This window comes from Rhinichthys klamathensis, unplaced genomic scaffold (genome assembly GCF_029890125.1).
Source record: "Rhinichthys klamathensis goyatoka isolate OS25496 unplaced genomic scaffold, OSU_Roscu_1.1 h1tg001130l_1, whole genome shotgun sequence".
Lineage (NCBI taxonomy): Eukaryota > Metazoa > Chordata > Actinopteri > Cypriniformes > Leuciscidae > Rhinichthys > Rhinichthys klamathensis.
The window spans coordinates 17,661-39,753 of NW_026607357.1; the positions used below are offsets into that span (position 1 = coordinate 17,661).

The following is a 22,093-nucleotide window of genomic DNA, read 5'->3' on the forward strand; positions in this document are numbered from 1 at the left end:
CTTATTACCTTCTCATCTATCCAATCCTGGGGGTCCTTCATCTGTCCATACCTCATACCTCCACTGTATATTTGGTGTGGTCAGTGTCACAATAGTGCTATTCAAGAGCTTATAACTGTGGACTGAAGGGCCCGAGTCATCACAGGTGCACTGCTGCATTTCTCCAGTCGCCAAAAATATAATTATTACTTTAATTTTATTGCTATTAAACTTTTTAAAGGTAAGTTACAAAAAGAATACCTTGATGATTAAACTTTTTTTTTTATTGTTTGATCAACGCATTTAACTACAATATATCATATTTTCGTTGAAAAGTGCATGGCCTAACCTCTCTGCTGCCATCTTGTTACTCCTAACTAGGTTAGGAGACCTCTCCAGCTCTCTTAAATAATTTAGGAGCTGAGACCAAGTCTTAGCACTTAGGAACTTTTATGAATCACACTTATTCTTAAGTTTAGGAATAAGAGTAAAATTATGTAATTCTTAGAATTTTGACAGACTTGAGACTAAAATTTTACTCTGAGTGGCTTTATACATACGGGCCCAGGTGTTTTGTCTTTTACTTAAATATTAAAAGGCTGAAGAAATTCGGCTGTTTTATTTTTTTGCCCTGCTCAAAGGAGTAATTTATGGAATTAAATTTAATTCTGGTTCTGAAACCATTTTATAATAGACATCATCTGATGTAGTGCATATTACTATTATGGTTACTGTATATTACTGCAATGATGCAAATATTTAGGTTTTGATTTAAATTATTTTGTTGGTATTTGTTAACTTGAAAACCTGCATGACTTTTCTACACCTTTTGGACATAAAAGAATATGAATAATTCGGCCACTCTTTTTCATGAAATAATAATGACTGGAGACATGAGCTTTCAAGATTCTATAAACACTAAACAGTCTGAAATGAGTAAATGAAAACAGAATTTGAATTTTAGGGTAAATCCTTGATGTACCACTTAAAAAGAATACACAAGAGCAGTAACTTAGTATCATTAGTTTATTGGTGCCAGAGGCAAAGAAAAGGGGGGGAAAAGCAATTTTTTTTTTTTTTTATCAACAAGTACATTATACATTGTATAATGCCTGAATATTTTGGACAGGTATACATGACCCCTCCTAGTTATCAGGGGATGACTTGGGGCTGTTGTCGATGAGATTCTTATCAAGTGTCTTAATTTGGAACCAGGGTCCATCTCCTTTTTCTCTCATGTGTCTGCGGACTTCAAGTTGTTGTTGTCTGCCAGAAAAATAGTGAATAATAAATTAGATATCATCAATTAGGCTACATAAAAACAAGATACATTTTTTGTAAACAGTAAAAACATTTCAAAGTGCCTTTGTTGTTGTAGTTCCATTAAATTGTACCCTAAGGTTTTGACAATTCCTTCATTATTTTTTACCCTACAGACATTTTTCCTCTTTTCTTCCAACCTTCTAGTACATGGTTTATTAATGACATTGTGATATTTCTTTACTTGGAGGCACCTTAAACTCAAAATGAACCTACATATGGTGTGGATCACTTTAGTGAGCAGAACTTCAAAAGGTCATGATAAAGACTGTTTAGGAAGTACAAAACTAAGTCATCTAAACCTTTAGTCTAGACAATCAAATGTTGATTCTACTGTGAACAAAATGGCTCACGATTTGGGTGCCAATTTCTTCTCAACATATAAAGAAAGATGCATTTATAAAATGCTCAAATCCCAGCAACAGGAAGTGCTCAGCCATTCCTTTGGTATTTCTGCTGAAAATATCTTCTATATAAAATATCTATAATTCTTTTCAAACTTTTTTATTAACAGAAACTGCCAGTGTTGATAATGAATTAACTATGATTCATTTTGTGATTCCAGATCCAAGATTCTGATTAAGTTATTGAGGGGGAGAAAATAAATATTTTTATTCATCTTGATTTTTCCCCCGCCCATTTTAATTAAGTTAGATTTTTTTTATATATAATTAAATAATTTTACATCATCCTGTGCCTTCCCCTGCCCTCCATTAAATATTAACAAATACAACTTTTGATTTAAATACTGTATTAGAAAATGTTGCAATTAACATGAACTAAGATTAATAAATGCTTTAAAAGTATTTTTCATTGTTAGGTCACGTTAACAAATGAAACCTTAGAAAACCGTAGAAAATTATACAGTATGTATATATATATATATATATATATTGTATATTGTATGTGCATAAATAAAATAAAAAACAAACAAAAGAAAAACAAAACAGCAGAAAATATTAAACAAGATGTTTTACATTGACATATCATTCATGTATAGTCTCATTTAGGCTAATTAGTTGAATCATGTGAAGGCAACATACCTCATTTCAGCTTTCTCAGTCTCAATTTGGATAAGTGCCATCATTTTTTCATAGTCCTTCACTGGGCTGTCATAAAAGGTACGTGCGATCCAACGGGTGATGGGATGCTAAGTGATAATAAAAACAACAAATGAAAGAAAAGACATGAATCATTATGATAGCAACACAATTTAAATTTTTTTTTATTCAATTAACAATGGACAATTTTTACTGGGATATGCAGTGTACTTGAAGTTTTTATGCACTTAAATATTTTAAAATACCTTGTAGTACTCCCAGTGCTCTGGTTCGTAGCCTTCAGGTGTCTCTGCTAGCTCAGATTCTCCTGTTAAATGAATTGCAGACATTAATCAAGTTATTATGGCAGGTACAGCAACTACAGGAAGGAAAACTGTCAGATAGGCTACATCAGAAACTTACCTACGAAAACATTAACAAAGGTCACAAGTGCTACCATAGGGATACCAGTGTAAAGAATGTAATTTCTCTGGTGTAATGAAGCAAGGGAGGAGAGAAAGGTTGAAAAAAATTGTTATATGAATAAGAACAAGCACCAAGAAGGATATGCAACTGAAGTAAAGTACTTATAACAGGCTTTACCAGCAGGTAAAGAAATCTTCTATCATAGAAGTCAGTGGGCTTGATGATAAACATCCTTTTACCATGGCTCCCATGACGGACAACAACTGTAAAAGAAAAGGCAAAAATATTAATAGAAATAACAATAAAAGGGTTTAGCATGTCTACATATCACTGTAATAGGTTTTCAGTTAAATTGCAGACAAAACGCTATTTTTATCAGTGGTGGAGGAAGTACTGAATCTCAGTACTTAAGTAAAAGTACAAATAACCAGAGACATATTTACTTTAGTAAAAGTAGAAGTACCACAATGACAACCCTACTTAAGTAAAAAGTAAAAAGTACCTGATTTTAAATGTACTTTAAGTATTAAAAGTAAAAGTACTTGCATAATAATTTATTCTCTTAATGTCTATATTCTAATGATTAATAAAACAGTTAATTGTAACTCATTCAACCTAATACTCATATAATGATGTTCAATATGATGGAAAAGCAGTTATATTTTAAGTTTTTGTCACCATTTCTGAACAAACTGGCAATTAGGCAATATAGCCTACACATCAAGCTTACTATATACCCTTACTATATATGGTATATATATATATATATATATACTTAATTTATTCTACTTAAGTAAAGTACAGATACGTGAAAAATGTACTTAAGTAAAGTAACGAAGTATTTGTACTTCGTTACATTCCACCACTGATTTTTATTCAATATAAGTTCAGTTATAAGTTCTAATAAGTTCAAGTTTTTACAATATAAAGTTTAAGTGTTACGTACTCAATGAGGGCCAAAATATTGTGCTTGTCTAACTTAGTAAATAGACTGCTTGCATATCAACACTTGTGTGTGAAGGGTAAGAAGCTCAAGAGATATTTTGAATCAAAACCGGTTTAATTATATCTCTATATGTAAAAACGCCCATGATGTATATTAACATATCACATACATGCAGCTGTTTTATACATATATCTATCGGAAGGTTACAGTGGGGATTGTTGTTAAGGCCAGCTTGTAACTTACACTTGGCAAGCAAAGCAAGGTCACTGCTAGTTTTAATCACCCTAACCGGTCATACCGCTGAGTTTACTAAAAAATTACAATCTTTACCTTGTTCTGAACGTGCAACAGTCCTGGAGAGTAGATTTGAGGATTGACATGTTCGTTTCAGCGGGTTTAATCTGGCTGCAAATGCAGCCGCCGTCCTCAATACGCTCATACCCACCATGACTGTTGAGGGAGCGCGTGAACACACGGGCTTCACTGATTGGCTCATCTAACGCAGAGTACAGCCATATTCACCATTGAGACTTAGGGCAAATTAAAAGTTCGAATGAAAAGATGGCCCTAAAAAAAAAAAAAAGATTATTTTGGTAAGATTTGAATCGGAGAAATTCTTGAAACCATTGTGAGTACAGATTTACCGTTCAGTTTGCTGAACTACTTCTTATAATTTTTTTTTTTAATATGCTTATGGGTTTAAAAGACTAAAATAATCAAATCTATACATAAAGGCATTATAAACGAATAGTGTGCAGTACAATGGTTCCACTTCCAATAAAATGTGATGTGATGTTATGTCCAATAAGAAAAAACCCATCTTAAAAGAAAAAAATACATTTTAATAAAATAATAAATAATAATTTAATAATAATTACATTAATTCAAATAAGTTTAATAAATAATATTTTAATAATAATTACAATTAAAAACAAATATTTAATAAAATTGTTGTTAAAAATAATTAATAATAATAATAAACATTTTAATAAAAATCAACAGTGGGGCAAAAAGCGTTCAAAGTTTTTGTTAAATACACAAAGTTATTTTAAATAACTGATCTTGTTAGATAACATTTTATTGCCAATTCGCATTGTTGTGTGTTGTGGTGTTGAACATTTTGCACAAAAACGTTAGAACTTTTAACGTGGAGAAATCACAGGAGAAATGTTTTCGACTGTCCGACAGGTGGCGCTGCACGTTTCCGTTCATTAGTTCGTTTGACATTGTCAAGATGGCTGCGGCCGTAACGAGCCGCTTGACTACTGCTATCTGCAGACAATTTCAACGTTTTGTTAAAGTGTCTTCACACACACAGCCTCAATATGCGACCCAAGCGCTGTCCACATTTCACTCGTGTCAACAAAGGTATGTTTTTCTTGCTGATTATATGTCGGGCTTAAATGTCAATGCATCATGATATCCAGAAAGAAAGAAGCATGTTTTAATGTCACCAATTAATTTGATCTCTTCTCACATTTCTCGGAATTTAGACAAATGTATGACTCGTGGTGGTTCAGAAGTCCCATGAATAACAGAGCACTCCACACATCTTGTGTTAGAAAAGGATTGGAAGAATTTTTTGACCTGCCAGAGAACTGGGGGGAACTTACAGTTAAATCAGGTACTAACCTGAATGTTTATTGTTCAGTTACTATAAGCTGTTGGTTGTCTCAAAACCTAAGGTGCTCCTACTTAGACAGCATTTTGGGGCATCCAACACACACACACACACACACACACATATATATATATATATATATATATATTAGGGATGCACCGATATGAACATTTTGGCCGATACCGATAACCAATAATTCTTTACATTTGAAAGCCGATAACCGATATATTGGCCGATAAATCTAAATAAAAATTTTTATATACTTTGATAGCCTGTATAACAAAAGGCTCACCATTAAAAGCCTGGTCTCAAACACGTTTAACATAAATCAAATCACAATACAGTATAGCCTAGTTTGAACCAGTGTAAGATTCCTTAACTTTTAAAATTAATTTTACACTCATATGGACAACTTTCTTTATTAAAAAATGGTACTTCATAATAGGGTTTAATTTTGTTAGCATGACCCAACAATTTTATAAAACATTTTTAAGAAAGTTGTATCTGTTAACATTAGTCAATGCACTGTGAACTAACATGAACGCACATATTTTATTAACTAACAATAACAAAGGCTATTGCTCTCTGTTAGTTAATGCATTAACAAATGAGACCTTATTGTAAAGTGTTATCAAAAAATCTATTGCCTAACAAAAAATAAAATACATAAATAATGCAAACAAGTCATTGGATAACATTGGGCTGCATATAAAGAAACAAAATGCATGTCCCATGGATCAATAAAATGGAATCGCCTCCGCACGCACAATAAGAAAAAAATATTTTAATCAAACCATATCGTTGATGAAAATAATACGAGAACAAAATAATGTTAGTTATTAATTATAACGCAATGTTTTTGAAAAAAAATTAACATTTTTAATATTACATTGATAGTAAACATCTTCAATAGCTTATAGTTACTGTTTCAAATGACATTGCTGTGTGAGCTGCGCGCGCTGAAGCTGAAGAGAAGGTTGATTGCTAGAAGGTTAATCAACTCAACGGTTGTTGAAGAATGCAAACCCAAAGAATTTACAAATGTATTACAATACAGTGAATACAATTAGAATTGTATGGCAGTCCCAATCATAGCTTTTAATGTTTTGCATTGTTTAATCTTCGCGCGCTGAAGCTGAAGAGAACGAGCACCGGCATAAACTGAAGAACTTTTCTAGCAGGTTGTTTAAATCCACGAACGAAACGCATCATATGTGAGATTAATCAGATATTTATATTACATCAACTTTATATTACGACTTATCTGCGCAAAATGACGTGAATGCATAATCGAACTTGTGCTGGTCATAATGTGTAGGCTAATCCCTGTTCTAGACGCGCTATTCTCACAACAACGCGCTGAAACGGCAACTAAACAGAGAATTCACAACGTTTTATTACAATAGTGTTCTCATTATAATGGCATGTATATGACAGTCCCAATTATAGTTATAAATGTGCATTGCTGTTTGAGCTGCGCAACGCTAAAATGATCAAAGATGATCACAGCAAAGATGATCACCGGTACAATGAAGCGCTACTGCATCGTTCATTAACTCAACCAAACGCACCCTATATTAGATTAATCAGATATACATACACAAAATAAACATATTACAACTTACAATGGCGCAGAATGCTGCGAATGCTCAAGAGAACTTGACTGTGCTTGTCATGAAGGCTAAACTCCATAGACGCGCTCTTTCTGCCACAACGCGCTCGTCGCGCTGAAACACTGGCGAACAACAAATCACAACATTCTTTTGCATGTTTTTATTATAATGTTATGTGACAGATTTGTGCTGCACATGTTGCACTGAACTGTATCTTCCTTTTCGAAGTGAATCCAATCATTCAGAACCATCATGGCGAACAGCGCGCATCTCTCAACTGAAGTAAATAATCTATCTATCGGCTTTGATATATCGGCCCAATTTTCTTATCAGACCGATAACGATAACATCAAAAAAGATCATTTATCGGCCGATATCGATATGTGGTCGATATATCGTGCATCCCTAATATATATATATATATATATATACATGCTTCTTACACACACACACACACACACACACACACACACACACACACACACACACACACACACACACACACACACACACACACACACACACACACACACACACACATATATATATATATATATATATATATATGTGTGTGTGTGTGTGTGTGTGTGTAAGAAGCATGTATATATATATATATATATATATATATATATATATATATATATATATATATATGTATATGTATATGTGTGTGTGTGTGTACATGAATAAATAAGAAGGCTACTAGGTTTTGAGACAGTCATAATGATCCACCACCTTCACTTGATTGTGTTGATATTGTTGTCTCATGATTTATTTTTTTGTAACCTCATAGGTGCTCCATGGACTGCCAAACAGCTTAGGGTGAAAAGTAATGAAGACTTGCACAAACTTTGGTAATTTACTTCTTTAAAAAAAAAAAGACTTTTAAAGAAACATTGCAACAAATATTCACCCACATTTCTTTTGAATTTCTAAGGTATGTTCTCTTGAAGGAAAAGAACATGTTACTCACTTTAGAACAGGAGGGTAAACGACAGTGTGTTCAGATGCCCAGTCCAGAACGCATCAAAAAGGTATGACTATGAAATGTTAAAACTATATTTAATTGCAGTTTCTGATAAAATGGAATAACCTTGAATACTGGGACAGTACCATGGTACATTGATGATGCAGTGCTTCCCATGGTACACTACACTAGTATTTAAAAGTTAGGGGTCAATTGAATTTGTTTTAAAAAATGCTTTTATTGCATCAATCAAAAGTGTCAGTAAAGACTTTTGCATGGTTACACAAAAATCTAATTCAAATAAATGCATTTTTTTTAACTCTATTTATCAGAATCCTGAAAAAAATGCATCATGGTTTCTACAAAAATATTCACCCAGAGATTCACCCAAAAATGAAAATTCTGTCATTAATAACTCACCCTCATGTTTGTCCAAACCCTTAAGACTTCCGTTCATCTTCAGAACGCAAATGAAGATATTTTTGATGAAATCTGGTGAATTTGATGAAATCCATAAAGAGATTGTAAATAATAATCAATATGAATTGAGCAGTTTAGTCCATAATTTCTTTTAAATCAAATAAATGCACCCTGGGTGAGCATAAGACTTATTTCAAAAACTTTATTTATTTATATCTTACTGACCCCAAATGTTTGAAAAGAAGCATTCATACTTCCGTGGTGCTTTTTATAAGTAAAACTACTTTTGACTCTAAACTGGATTTTTCCAGTTCTTCCACCACTGTTCTAAAAGGAAATATTTGCACAACCTGCCAAGTTGTATCTGTTGTGTATTCTTGGTTTCATGATTTACTCTTTAATGAAATGACAGCCAAAACGAGCAGCTCTTAGTTCTGAAGTTTAAACATAGGGTGAATCTGTGTCTGTTCTATGCTTGTTCAATTCGGATGACTCTATATCCATTCTGAATTCTTTTAACAGGTTGAAAAGTCAATAATGCGTCTTGACACTATTGTGAAAGAACGTGAGGATGCTCTGCGCTTACTGCAGACTGGACAAGAGAAAGCTAGACCAGGCGCATGGCGAAGAAATGTCTTTGGCAAAACCTTCTGGTAAGCAAATCAAATGTTTTGCAGATTATTCTCTTTTGCACATCTATTTTGTGTAACTCAAATTACGAGCATGTTTTTTCATCAGGTACCGCTTCTTGGAACACCCAATCCCCTGGCACCTTAATTCGAGATACAAAAGGCGCCGATTCTTTGAACCATCACATGTCGCCCCTTACACGAGGTACGTCTGTCAGGTCTATAGAAAAATGTTACCCCATCAAAGTAACAATAATTTAACATTTAGCATTTTAACAGAATGGACATGGTGCAGAGCCCCCAAGGGGAAATTATATTGCAAAGCTTTTGAGTTGCATTTTCTCGCAAATATTTTTCATTCTTTGCGAGTGAACTAGGGGCTCTGTAAAATAGTTATTTACATGAGATTTATTCAAATAGATGATATAATATTAGTTTTTTTTCAGATTATATTTTTATATAAACTCTGTGCCTCTCTAACAGATGTTATTACATTTCCTTGATGCACAGACATGTTTAACTCTGCTGTTCTGAATTTTAGGTTAAGCCTTGAAAAATACCTGAAGAATAAAATGCGGAAAGAAAAAAAAGAAAAGAGAAACCAAAAAAAGCTATCAGCAATGTTTCCAAAAAAGACTGCACATGCATGAGATCATTGAAAAGGCTTTTCGCATTTAATATTGTCTTTTCAACACACAATACTTTTTTCATTTCTCAGAAAATGTTGTACAGTCAAATAATAAATCCAAACTTGGAACAGAGACTGTTTGTGTATTTACCTTTTTCGATTATGTCTTTCTAAATATGTAAATTATTAGGATTGAAAATCATCCCTCTTCTTGAGTTCAAGGGACACATTATAGGTTTTCCTCAATATGCAAGTCAGAATAGACCAGTTAAAATGTACTAAATATTAGAACAAAAGTACAGAATCACTGCATTGACATTCTTACCTATTCAAACAAAATGAGATCAATTTAGACCAGTTTAACAAACAATTTTATTCCCAAAAGAGCTGATTTGTTAAAAGCATAACAAACATTTGGTTTCCTGTGGTGCAAAAAAAAAAAAAAAATCAACTGTCCTAGGCACTGATACAATTAAGGGGTCATAATTCTCATGTACCAAAACACAACCTTGTCACTGTTATTTAGAATGAATCAGGTGGTCAGAAAAGTTTGTTGCCAAACTGGATATGAAAATATTATGTGGAGGAGTAGAAAAGAGTGCAACCACATTAAACTGTTTAAAATATGGTTTGCTTGCACTAAAAATAACAGCAATTGTCCTTGTTAGTTCCTGAGTCCACTAAGAAGGCTTTTTCTACTGGGTGGTATATTTCTTATTTTCATCTCCTTCAGAAGACAACCTGGTGTTGCAGGAACTGGTTAAGGACACTTCCTGTCAACACACTGTTTCCCACCTTCCTCATACTCCTGTTTAGAAATCCACATTTGCTGGAAAGTTCCCTAAAGGTAAAAAGAAAAAAAAAGTCAATTATCATATGATATAGTTATGGTTAACATTGACAATATCGGTGATATTTAAATAGATTACTCTGCATCAGCTAGCTAGCAGTTATCCAGATAATTTTCAAAGTTTCTACAAAATATATTGAAACAACCAGAATATCCATTGGTGTCATCACCTTAGTTTCACCAACAAATCTTGAAGTATGACCAAGCCTTAAGTCAAATTTATTTAGCGCTTCACAATACACATTTCCAAGCAGCTTTACAGAAAGAACGTTAAGTCTATAATGCCTAATTTTAGGGCTGGGTGATATGACGATTTACAGTTGTAACTGAAATTATTCAACCCTCATTGAAAATCAGGTTTATTTGCAAAATGTTCAGACTTTTCAGTGGTTTCTCCAAATTCAACTGAAAAAAAACTTTTAATGACTTCTGGAGTCTTAAAATTATTCAACCCCCTGAATAGAATCCCTCACAACAGCACAAATCTGCGAAACAGGTGTTGTCTCGAGCACACTTGATGCAACTAAACAAGAGCTTCATTAGTTGGAGCTAGAACACATGACATATCTGAACTGGCTAGGTTTGTTGAGTGTCACGTTTGACTGCATGTTAGAAATATTATATAGTCAAAAGAATAGTCCAAAAAGTTGAGGATATCATCGCCCATAAACAAACAAGGAACAGGATACAAAAAGATAGCGAAGGCACTAAATGTTCCTAGTGATGCAACACCGTTGGAAGCATAGTTCACAAGTTCAAAGTTAAATGAACAGTGGTTACACTACCTGGATGGGGCAGATAAAGGAAGCTATAAACGGCTTCAACCAGATTTCTGAGAAGACAGGTTCAGAAAAACCCTCGAGTGACTGCAAGAGACCTGCAGCAAGACTTGCTGGCAACAGGCACTGAAGTTTCAGCTGCACAGTAAGGCGGGTACTAAACGCATGCGGTTTCCATGCCAGAACTCCAAGACGTACACCACTACAGACCCAAAAGCACAAGAAAAGTCGGCTCCAATTGGTTCAAAATCATAAAAATAAGTCTCAGAGATTTTGGGAATCTGTTCTGTGGAGCGATGAAACAAAACTTTTTGGGCCTTTTGGACATTTTTGGCCTTATGAATCAGCTGTATGTTTGGAGGAAGAAGAATTAAGCATATGCTGAAAAGAACACACTGTCTACAGTTAAGCATGGTGGCGGCTCGGTGATGCTCTGGGGCTGCTTTGCATCCTCTGGCACTGGAAACCTGCAGTGTGTGGAAGGCAAGATGGATTCATTGAAGTATCAGGAAATCCTAGGAGAAAACGTCATGCTGTCAGTGAGGAAGCTGAAGCTTGGGCGTCATTGGACCCTTCCAACAGGACAATGATCCCATGCAAGCATACCTCAAATTCCACCAAGGCTTGGTTGCAGAAGTCGTCCTGGAAGATTCTACAGTGTCCATCACAGTCACCTGACTTGAACCCCATAGAAAATCTCTGGTGGGATTTGAAGGCGGTTGCAGCACACAAACCCATGAATATGACTCAACTGGAGGACATATCTCATCAGGAATGGACTAAGATTCCTCAGAAACGCTGCCAGAAGCTTGTGTCTGGTTATGCATCTCATTTGCAGAAGGTCATAACAGCAAAAGGGTGTTCTACCCAGTACTAAAAATGCTTGCCATGAAGGGGTTGAATCATTTTAAGACAACAGAAATCATTAAAAGTTGCATTTTCAGTTGAATTTGTGGAAACATTTGTTGTGTTGAGCTATTTATTACTTTTGTTTGATTTGCTCATTGCAAACTGCTGAAAGTATGTACATTTTGCCAATAAACCTGATTTGCAACGGGGATAAATAATTTCGATTTCAACTGTGAATCATAAGTTATCCAGATTTAGATCTAGCTATACTGTACTTAGTGTTGTCTAGCACAAAGCGTTCACAGACTTTGCTTTATGTATTTCCCTGGGTACATATAAATGTAAGGAAACACGATTCCTGACATGTCAATGCCCACGGACCACTGGTTCTTTGCCAAGTTGTAAGGATCACTCAGTGTGTTTATGCACCCTCATAATGGGATTGAGTGATTCCCTAGTTATTTTTTATTTTATTTCTTTGATATTGAAAATTGTTTCAATCAGGGCATTTGTCTGGTTGGGCAAGTAAAATTCTCATTCACTTGTCCCTTCAAAAAAAAACACTTGTCCCGAACAAGCTTTAATGTCGAGCCCTGATATGCGTTTTCCTTGATTGGTTTTCGCTGAAGAGAATTACGTTGTTGAAAACGAAAGTAAAAGTGACGCACGTTGATTGCGTTTTACCGTGATGAGAGTTTCCGTGTCTTTATTAAACTCAACACATTATAATGATTGATTGAGTTTTGTCGAGAGCCGGAACGAAATTTGACGGAGGCGGCCGCCTCCTAATTCTCTATGCAGGAAAAACCCTGGGATTAAGGCAATATTAAGATTTATATAATATAACTTTACCTCATGTAAACGCAATACTTTGATCAAACTAATGCAATTAAGCTCATAATCGTAGTAACCATTTTCACATTAAAGTACTTGGCATACGCCGATTTTGATCGATGTAAATGTAAACACCTTAATTGCATTATTACTGCTCTGACCAAAGTGCGCATGTGCTCGGTTCAATACGAATGCTGTGTGTTGTTCACACAACTTCATGAATGAACTCTGTGACTGTGACATTATTCTGAAGTTTTCTCTAGTTCTCTAAATCGCTAAACTCTGTCAACACAACTGCGCAGTCTCTGCTCCCTATCTTCCTCCAGACGCCGCGAAGAAAGCAACGGCAGCAAAGGCAAACCCAGCATTGCGATGTTCATCATGGCAATGGTTTTTTATTTTGAATTTGATGTGAGTAGATAACATGCATACTGTATGCCTATCAGAGTGTGGTATACCGTATAACCATACTTATTAGCGAATAATCAGAATAATGAAAATTGCAAGTAAACTGGAGTGAAGAAGAGTTCTGCTTGTGTCATGTAAACATCTTACTGCGATTAAGACCTTACCCTGATTATTAAAAATAATCACATTATTGGTTCACATGTAAACGTAGTCCCTGTCGAGTCCAACAGCCTTTACCTTAAGCAGAACCATTACCCCTACTAAAGCCAGTCACGTTGCAGTATGTTTTTACCGGAAATGCTGATAAAGTTATTTTGTACAGTTATGATTACAAACTCTCTCTGCCTCTCTACCTTGGCATTTTGAGTGCGATTTATTGGTCAAAAGAGAGAAAACATAGCATCAGTTTAAGAATTTGACATACCTTTTTTTTCTCTCTCTCTACATGTATAACATAATTAATAATAACAAGAATTATTTTGGCCATAACACTCATGTAGTTGTGGCAGCCTAAGTGAACTACTCACCAGGGATGCGAGGATGGAGCCCCCAATCCAGGCACTAAATCTGCGCTCAACAGTTGTGTTATTGGCTATCAATTTCAAGCGCATACTCTGCAGAGAGGACAAAACAACTCATGTTATCAAAGCAATGAAGACCCAACTGACATTCTAATATACCTTAGTCTGGGTGGAGCCATTTTGAATTTAACAGATGAAAACGAGGCTGTGAGAGATAGACTTAGTCTACAATAGCACCGTATAAAGGTCCTAACTTTTAAAACTAAGTTTTTTTGTTTTTTTTTGTGGGAAGGCATTTAGTCAGCTGATCAATAAGTATGTTTAACAACGGTGCAATGCTTTGAACACACTGTATTATATCCCTCACAGCCTCATTTTCATTCCTGACATTATATATGGCGCTACCCTGACTAAGGGTATAAAGCAAAAATACAAAGTGCCACTTACTGGTGGCGTCTTCTGCGAGAGTTCTCTGTTAAGCCTGTCTGTAAACCCTTGGATGAGAGTGTTTCCTCCTGTAACTACCACACTGCCATACAGACCCTGTCAAAAAAAAAACAAGGGCAGCATAATGTCACTTGCATTGACAGCACAGACACAGGACATGTAAATGAACATAAAGCAATCTTTTGAAATCTTACTGGTCGAATGTCTATGTCACACATGCCAACACTTGTGGTCACAACATGGCTGACTCCCAGCATGGTGTTCCCTGATAGACCCTGTGAAAATTAAGACTAATGAAAGTTAATACTAGCAATTTCAGAATAAAACTTGTACAGAGTAAAGAGGATATGTCTTGCCTTAGCATTTGAAGGATCAAACAGACCCTCAGGGATTTTAAGTCTTTCCGCTCCAAAATCACAGTTGTACCCATTAGGCAGCTCATAGTGAACAGTGGGCATTTGGGCAGCTACTCTGTAAAGGGCAGATTGTAACAATGTGTTTTTTCCTTTACATTAAGATCATAAGCATTTAACATATCCAAAAGCTCAAAATCAAAAAAGTGAATTATGACATAAACTTGTAAATGCTATATACACTACCGTTCAAAAATCGGTGTCTGTGCAAAATCTGTGATTTTGTTTTTGAAAGTCCCTTGTGCTCACAAAGCAATAAAAAAATACAGTAAAAACAGTACTATTGTGAAATATTACTACAATTTAAAATAACCGTTTTCTATGTGAATATATTTTATAATGTAATTTATTCCTGTGATGGCGAAGCTGAATTTTCAACAGCCATTACTCCAGTCTTTAGTGTCACACGATTTTTCAGAAATCATGCTAATATGCCGATTTTCTGCTCAAGAAACATTGCTTATGTTGAAAAGAGTTGTGCTGCTGCTTAATATTTGTGTGGAAACTGATACGGTAATGTGCGGGGAAAAAATTAACTTACTGTTCATCATAGGATGAATCTGAAACCTGTAGCACAGAGGCCTGAAAATCCTGTATGACAGTCTGAAATGACAGGTAGCAATATTTAATAGTTGTTAAAAATGCACTTCAGTATGTTAAGTAACTTTCGCTATGATTCAGTTCCCATCGCTTACATTACACATATAGTTATGCCATGAACGGGTAACTTGAGGTAGTTTCTCTTTCTTCTTCCAACTGGCGGGGGCTCCTTCACGAACTGAATCCTTTAATGAAAAATTCAATTCATTTTACTTTCTCCCCACCACCTCAAAAATGTAATAAAAATTGCAACCTCCAGACAGAGATGATAGTATTCATAAAATAAAAAAGTAAACTTCAGCAGGCCTCACCTTTGATGCAATCATATACGGAGGTACTATTTCAACACTTAACTCTTGGAACAACTCTCTACATTGCATACTCATGAAGTCGCCAGCAAGAGGAGACTTTACAATTCCTGGAAGATCATAAAACACATTATAGAATATATACATAAATATAATAATATATACATAAATATATTTTGAATGACCTTTGAAAATAGCTTTAAAAAAAGAGAAGAGTATCAAAGGCTATATTCATGATAAAATAAATTAAATAAAAACTAGATAGACTAGACTAAAAATTAAACAAAAATGAATGGCATTAATATTTTGTATTAACTGTATACAACATTCCAATAACATAAAATCATTCAGTTTAAAATTTGATAGAAATTCTTTAAAAAAATTCCCTGGTGTAAAAACATATTAATGAAATGTGTGAATTGAAGTTAACTGTAGCATTGTAACATTAAAACAGGACAGTGTAGTAAAATATGCTTGAAAAGTCTAAGTGATTCAAATTACCTTGTTGTAGAACATAACCATCATGCACTGGAATAGCTGTTGTGTGTGTTGATCCACTATCTAACACTAAACCTGTGGATCGCCCATTGGCAAACCTGGAATGCTGAGTAAAGGATTCAACATTTCATGTTCCTGCTGGCCTTTTAAGATGAATACCCTGCCTAAATTTGAAATTCAACGGTGTATTCACACTTGGCATGTTTGGTTTGATTAAAACGTACCCTGGTGCGATTGCTCTGTTAGTGTGGTTCATTTAAATTAGAGTGAACGCTGCTATCTGAACCCTGGTGCGCACCAAAAAAGCGGGATGAGACCGCTGAAAAGATGAGTATCGGTCCACTTCCAAACGAACTCTGGTGCGGTTCGAATTAAATATGAACGCAACACGGACCAAATACATGTAAACAAACCAAAAACGGAACATGTCGTCTCGAGATGCAACCCTAAAAAGTACCAGTTTTTTCTCATCATAGTCGTGATGTTGCCCATCACAGTTCGGTACAGGCATCAGAACCGCGTCTCCTCACAGCATTTCTTCATTTGTGTGTGTGACAGAGGAATTCCTGTCACTGTTTTCACTACATTACACATTTTATAAGCTCTTCACGAGGTGAAAATACGTATGCAGGCTAAGCACATACGAGGAGCACATTTAGCCCAGCACACAGCATTGTTTTGGATGTTCGGTAAGTCCCACATACTTAATAAAAGCCGACCAGTCAGGTTGTGAATGTATCCCTATGCCTTTAGGTTCGGTGTTAAAATGCCAATCTGAACGCTAAGTGGACCAGGAGGAATATTTTTTTGTTGTTGTTGTTGATCCGGACCAAATTAACCGAACTACAAGTGTGAACACACCCTAAATCAACTATTGTCATTCCTCTGTTATTGTACAAGTATTATCCACCTAAAGCAACTCTAAACACATGACATTGTCTTCTACAAAGATCTGGATCTTCAGCTAGCCAATTAAAATGTAGGATACGCAGACAGGACAGCAGATTTACACAAGAAGAAAGCAGGAATGTTGTAATGCTCAAACATTAGCTCAGTCAGCTTCTCTCTCTTCACTCGTGTGTTCCACTGCAAGATGAAGAAAATAAGATCACAGGAAGTTAAGTGAAGCATCCTAACAGATGGCACATGTATTATGTGATCTGCAGATTAGATTTATGCCATAAAATCAACATACCGAGGCCTCTGACATCAGGACTGGATGCAGACTGGGCTCTGATTTGAAGTGCATTTTGTAGGTGTGATCTAAAATGGCTTGGAAACTGTCCCAGTCCTCAACTTCAGAAAAAAACAGTCAAATTAATGTAAAAAATTAAATACCTGTAAGGCACTTTTTAAAAATATTTTCATTTTTTTAATTTAAAATAAATACATCTCCGAGCTGATATGCGATAGGAAAAGTTCAGAAAAAGGCGGATTCAAACTCGAGTCACTCTCCACAAAAAAACTTACTCATCCCATTTTTGAGAGGTGACATGACCTCCATGTTCTCTCTAGGGACCCTGAGCTGGTTAGTGTCGATGTAATAGGTGGTGCCGCTCTGCTTTCCCTTCTCTCCATCTGTCTCCATCGGTGTACTGCCATCCTCCCGGTCCAGAGTCACACCAATCACAGTAGGAAAATCAGCCTACAAACCACAAAACAATTGCATTTTTGCTCAGAACTTATGTTTTTCAGCGTTACCACCTATATATGGATTATGGATCCATCTTACTGTTCACACCTTGGGACAATCCTCTCCTGCATATCCAGCTCTCACTGAGTATGAGCCCATGTCAAAGACAAGAGCTCCAACTTCATCTGTGTAGAATGAAAAATGTCCAAAGAAAAACTGATGAGGATACAACTATAGGGAAAACACGTTCAGTATTCGTTAGATAAAATGACAATACTGTAGTCAAAAATATACGTTACAAGCGAGTCCGTTTTAATACATAAATCGTCCTGCAATTTTTTTATTTATTTTTTATTTATTTACTATTCATCTGTAACGTTACTCTGCATTCTATTAATCACAGAAACCTGAAACGTGGGCTCCGGTTTCATTTTCACAAAATAAGAAAAGAAAAAATCATATCATGCTAGTTTGACGGCTAGCGAGCTCATAAACGTGGCGCATTCATTCATTTGATTCTCCCTCCAAAATCGCACTTACCTCCGCCATACACTCCGCCACTCATTTTTAAGTGTGATAAATACTGATAGAAGATAACTACTTGATTTCTTGCTTTTAAAGCGGGGATACAAAATAAGAACCGTAAGATTCGTATTTTCACTATCACAACAAAGGAAACGAATCAGACATCTTTGTCTTGGAGAGGATTGTGGTGGCTTGCGCTATAGGTACATTTAGCAGCGCCACCAATTGGCCAGGAGGAAGTGTAACTACTGAATGTATGAACCATATGAACACACTAAAACAAAATACTCAATTAAAAGCCAAAGTATCTAAAAGTAAAATGTAACAACAAAGTAACATTTGAAGCAACTTATTTATTCAATTTTTTGGGGTTCCAAAAGGGGGTTTCGCAGTGAGCAGAATCATTTTGCGTTCCCCAAAGAACCCCAGTTATGGAAGTAAAACAATGACAAATGTTTTTGAAACAAAAAAAACTTGTTGAATTGCACTAGCTGCTACTTGAAAAAAGATGCATTGCAGATTAGGCTAACCCTGCTTGCGTTTTAATGCATTGTATTTTTAGGGCTTGCATTTTTATGGGCTGAAATTCAACATGGTTCTAGGCTATATTTAAGCTGTGAAAATTTAAATTCAAAACATTTCACACACGTTTTCATTATTAAAAATTCAATAATCCATATTCACCTTTCAGATTACACTTCCAAAATATTCATTCTGTTTAAAAATACAACCTATAATATTCGACAGGCAATTTTCGGTCCATTTTATTTCGCTTCACAAATTCGCTTCCACAAATTCAGTGGTTCAAATTCGACAGAAAATTCAACATTTCACATCCGGGTACGGCAGGAATATCAGTAGCTAGATTGCCGATTGATAATCTCCATAGCTGTGTTAGTCTATCTCACCAGCAGGGGGTGCAAGCGGCTGTTGACGAAGAAAACTCATGAGAAAACTACAGTACAGAGCAACGGATGAGAGAGTCATTCATTCATAAAAACATAACAACGGATTTACAGAAATGGAGCAACGGTAAGTATTTGTGATGATGATCAGGGCCAGTATATGGAAAAGCTGATACAGACACAAAAGCTGTGTTTACATTTAAGTCTTCACGGTTAGTTTTGCACTTTTCTTTTCTTCTTTTCTTTTTTGATTATGTATCAAACAATAAGCAGACATAAAGGACAGAACAGATAGAACTTCTACAGGAATGAAATTATATCAAATATGTAAAGTAATATATATATATATATATATATATATATATATATATATATATATATATATATATATATATAGGCTGCCTATATATATAAGCTTCTCTCAACCTTCATACTTTTGTTCTATTCTAACAATCCACCCGGTTATGTTATTTTGTTATGTTATTTTGTGTAATTTGTACAATGATTCACTGAGGAAAAACTAACACAAAGTAGGCTAACTAATTTCCACATTTTGAAAGGTTCCCTCTGAAATTTCAAATGGATTTTTAGAACAGCCATTTTTGTTAGGATTAGTCAAAGAGACTTTCATGTTTTCCAAGCTGCCTTTGTCTCTAGATTCAGACTCTCATATTTGGTTGGGAGTTCTTAGCTATAAAACTCACCTTTTTTTCTTCATTCCTGCTTTTGGGGAGCTTTACTCCTGCTTTACAGTTAAATTATGTGTTCATTATTCAGTCTTTATTCAAACAAACATCAAACAACCAAACAGCTAAAAAAATAATAATTTCTATTAATCATTTCTATTACTTGCTTGAGCTTAAAGGAATTCTTCACATTTGCCAAGTAATTTTGTTTTTCCTTGTAATGGATTCAATGGAGAGATAACACTATGGAAAGCACTAGCTATACGTTGAAGAACTACATTCAGCAATCATATTTTTAATTTGCACATAACTCATTGTATCACGTGATCCCACATATGACAACATTAAACATCTTATATGACTCTAAAGGCTAAATGCCTTAAATATAAACAGTATTTGTATAAGTTGATAATAGAGTAAACAAATAGGCAGATGCAGTTTTTTGAGTGATCTCACTGTCTCTAAAGAGATATACATCTTTTCTTTTTTACTGCCCTATGGGCCCATAAAGAACTGAGACACCGTGTCCTCAATCACATGGACCGCTATCAGTCTGTCTATGGAGTAATCGACTCAAGCCAACAATAATATTTAAACAGGAAAAATATAGTGGCTGGCTCTCATAATTCTGTTTTCATAGATAATGCAAACACACTGGCTACTTGAAAGCTTTGTCATATGTACATGCAAAAAGAAAGCGTTGTGGATGTAATGGTTTACTGGAAGCATATGGTTAGCAATATTCAATTTGTATAACTAAATGTAATATGCAAAATGATAATGCAATATGTAAAATGGTAATGTATTTCTGTTTTTCAATTTACATTTTCCATTACATTTGTGCAACGCGTTGGTGCAAAATGAAATTGAAAAATCAATTATATAATTTACATTTGCCATTTCATAGTTTTAATGTAAATTGAATACATATTTTAACGCTTTATAAGTTGCTAAATTTAAATTTATTACAGAAATGATTAGATATTTTAACATGTTCAAGCCAAAACTGTAGCAAAATTGTCATTGTCATTGCATTTACACTCACAGTTAAGACACTTGCGATTGCATTTTCATTAAATATTCCGCAATGAATGTAGCAAAATTCAATGTGCGAAATGAGAATTGAAAATGCATTCCGAGCCGATCACGTCCTAGCACCTCGCCTCGCCCTGCCTCGCCCTCTCAATCACTGCATCAAGGAGGGCTCAGCAACAGGTAGCCTAAACATATGTCACGTATTGTGAGGTGTTGGAAGGAAACATGAAACATTAAATGATAATTTTGCTACAGTTTTTGCTTGAACATGTTAAAATATCGAATCATTTCTGTAATACATTTTAATTTTGCTACTTATAAAGCGTTAAAATATGTATTCAATTTACATATTAAAACTAGTGTATGAAATGGCAAATGTAAATTATATATCCTTGAATTATCATTTTCATTTTGCACCAAACGTTGCACAAATGTAATGAAAAATGTAAATTTAAATACAGAAATGCATTGCCATTTTACATATTAGGATAATAATTTTGCTACAGTTTTTGCTTGAACATGTTAAAATATCGAATCATTTCTGTAATACATTTTAATTTTGCTACTTATAAAGCGTTAAAATATGTATTCAATTTACATATTAAAACTAGTGTATGAAATGGCAAATGTAAATTATATATCCTTGAATTATCATTTTCATTTTGCACCAAACGTTGCACAAATGTAATGAAAAATGTAAATTTAAATACAGAAATGCATTGCCATTTTACATATTGCATTATCATTTTGCATATTACATTTCAAATTGAATATTGCAACCCATATGCATAGTCAACAAGGATGAAAACAGTTTAATGTATATCAGTTTCAGATTATAGACAGGAAACAAATGTGGAATGTATCCGAATCTCTATGAAGTTTTTCAAATGCCCAGATTTCACACATAGGCCACACACAAGCAAACTGTCCTTACATTCAGCTGCAATCATTTTATTTTGATATGTAAATGCAATTTATCATCACAATACAAACATGAATGTATTGACATTTATGAAAAGAAGGTGCATAAGTTCACCTGGTTTGTGTAAGCTCGTTTGCATGTGTTATGCTTTCACTGTACATGGGGACTGATTTGCATGAAGATCTGGAAGGCTGTGTATAGTCATACAAAAGATAAAAGACTCATGACTGTGATCACTTCAGATCTATTGGTGTACTAAAGTCCAGATAAGGACTCAAAAATTATTTTCAA

The 22,093-nt window shown here is 34.7% G+C and overlaps 3 protein-coding genes across 3 annotated transcripts; 1 reads left to right on the forward strand and 2 right to left on the reverse strand.

The window, feature by feature from the left end:
* Positions 1-1,033: 1,033 nt before the first annotated feature.
* Positions 1,034-4,201, reverse strand: ndufb5 (NADH:ubiquinone oxidoreductase subunit B5). Its single transcript, XM_056244851.1, has 6 exons — positions 4,042-4,201; positions 2,943-3,028; positions 2,763-2,829; positions 2,606-2,667; positions 2,343-2,449; positions 1,034-1,245 (listed from the first exon to the last, which is right to left on the reverse strand). Exons 1-6 carry the CDS (start codon positions 4,157-4,159, stop codon positions 1,125-1,127), a joined length of 561 nt encoding a protein of 186 aa, XP_056100826.1. The 5' UTR covers positions 4,160-4,201; the 3' UTR covers positions 1,034-1,124.
* Positions 4,202-4,918: 717 nt separating this feature from the next.
* Positions 4,919-9,724, forward strand: mrpl47 (mitochondrial ribosomal protein L47). Its single transcript, XM_056244850.1, has 7 exons — positions 4,919-5,079; positions 5,205-5,335; positions 7,739-7,799; positions 7,883-7,979; positions 8,855-8,985; positions 9,071-9,166; positions 9,503-9,724. The coding sequence occupies exons 1-7, from the start codon at positions 4,946-4,948 to the stop codon at positions 9,609-9,611; spliced, it is 759 nt and encodes a 252-aa protein (XP_056100825.1). The 5' UTR covers positions 4,919-4,945; the 3' UTR covers positions 9,612-9,724.
* actl6a (actin-like 6A) lies at positions 9,609-18,468 on the reverse strand. Its single transcript, XM_056244848.1, has 14 exons — positions 18,270-18,468; positions 17,838-17,914; positions 17,567-17,741; positions 17,292-17,392; positions 17,085-17,182; positions 16,100-16,194; positions 15,602-15,708; positions 15,386-15,475; positions 15,232-15,293; positions 14,634-14,748; positions 14,472-14,552; positions 14,278-14,373; positions 13,837-13,923; positions 9,609-10,430 (listed from the first exon to the last, which is right to left on the reverse strand). The coding sequence occupies exons 1-14, from the start codon at positions 18,292-18,294 to the stop codon at positions 10,350-10,352; spliced, it is 1,290 nt and encodes a 429-aa protein (XP_056100823.1). The 5' UTR covers positions 18,295-18,468; the 3' UTR covers positions 9,609-10,349.
* Between the last annotated feature and the right edge of the window lie 3,625 nt (positions 18,469-22,093).

What these genes read in the sequence shown, in the direction of transcription:
- ndufb5 (XM_056244851.1), bottom strand. Translation starts at nt 4,159, where the DNA reads ATGGTGGGTATGAGCGTATTGAGGACGGCGGCTGCATTTGCAGCCAGA. An exon ending in GAAGATTTCTTTACCTGCTG is followed by an intron (nt 2,830 to 2,942) that starts GTAAAGCCTGTT and finishes TCATTACACCAG; the next exon opens with AGAAATTACATTCTTTACAC. An exon ending in CTTTGTTAATGTTTTCGTAG is followed by an intron (nt 2,668 to 2,762) that starts GTAAGTTTCTGA and finishes TTCATTTAACAG; the next exon opens with GAGAATCTGAGCTAGCAGAG.
- mrpl47 (XM_056244850.1), top strand. Translation starts at nt 4,946, where the DNA reads ATGGCTGCGGCCGTAACGAGCCGCTTGACTACTGCTATCTGCAGACAA. An exon ending in GAAGACTTGCACAAACTTTG is followed by an intron (nt 7,800 to 7,882) that starts GTAATTTACTTC and finishes TGAATTTCTAAG; the next exon opens with GTATGTTCTCTTGAAGGAAA. An exon ending in GTCTTTGGCAAAACCTTCTG is followed by an intron (nt 8,986 to 9,070) that starts GTAAGCAAATCA and finishes TTTTTTCATCAG; the next exon opens with GTACCGCTTCTTGGAACACC.
- actl6a (XM_056244848.1), bottom strand. Translation starts at nt 18,294, where the DNA reads ATGAGTGGCGGAGTGTATGGCGGAG. An exon ending in TCCTGATGTCAGAGGCCTCG is followed by an intron (nt 17,183 to 17,291) that starts GTATGTTGATTT and finishes TTCATCTTGCAG; the next exon opens with TGGAACACACGAGTGAAGAG. An exon ending in TTGATCCTTCAAATGCTAAG is followed by an intron (nt 14,553 to 14,633) that starts GCAAGACATATC and finishes TAATTTTCACAG; the next exon opens with GGTCTATCAGGGAACACCAT.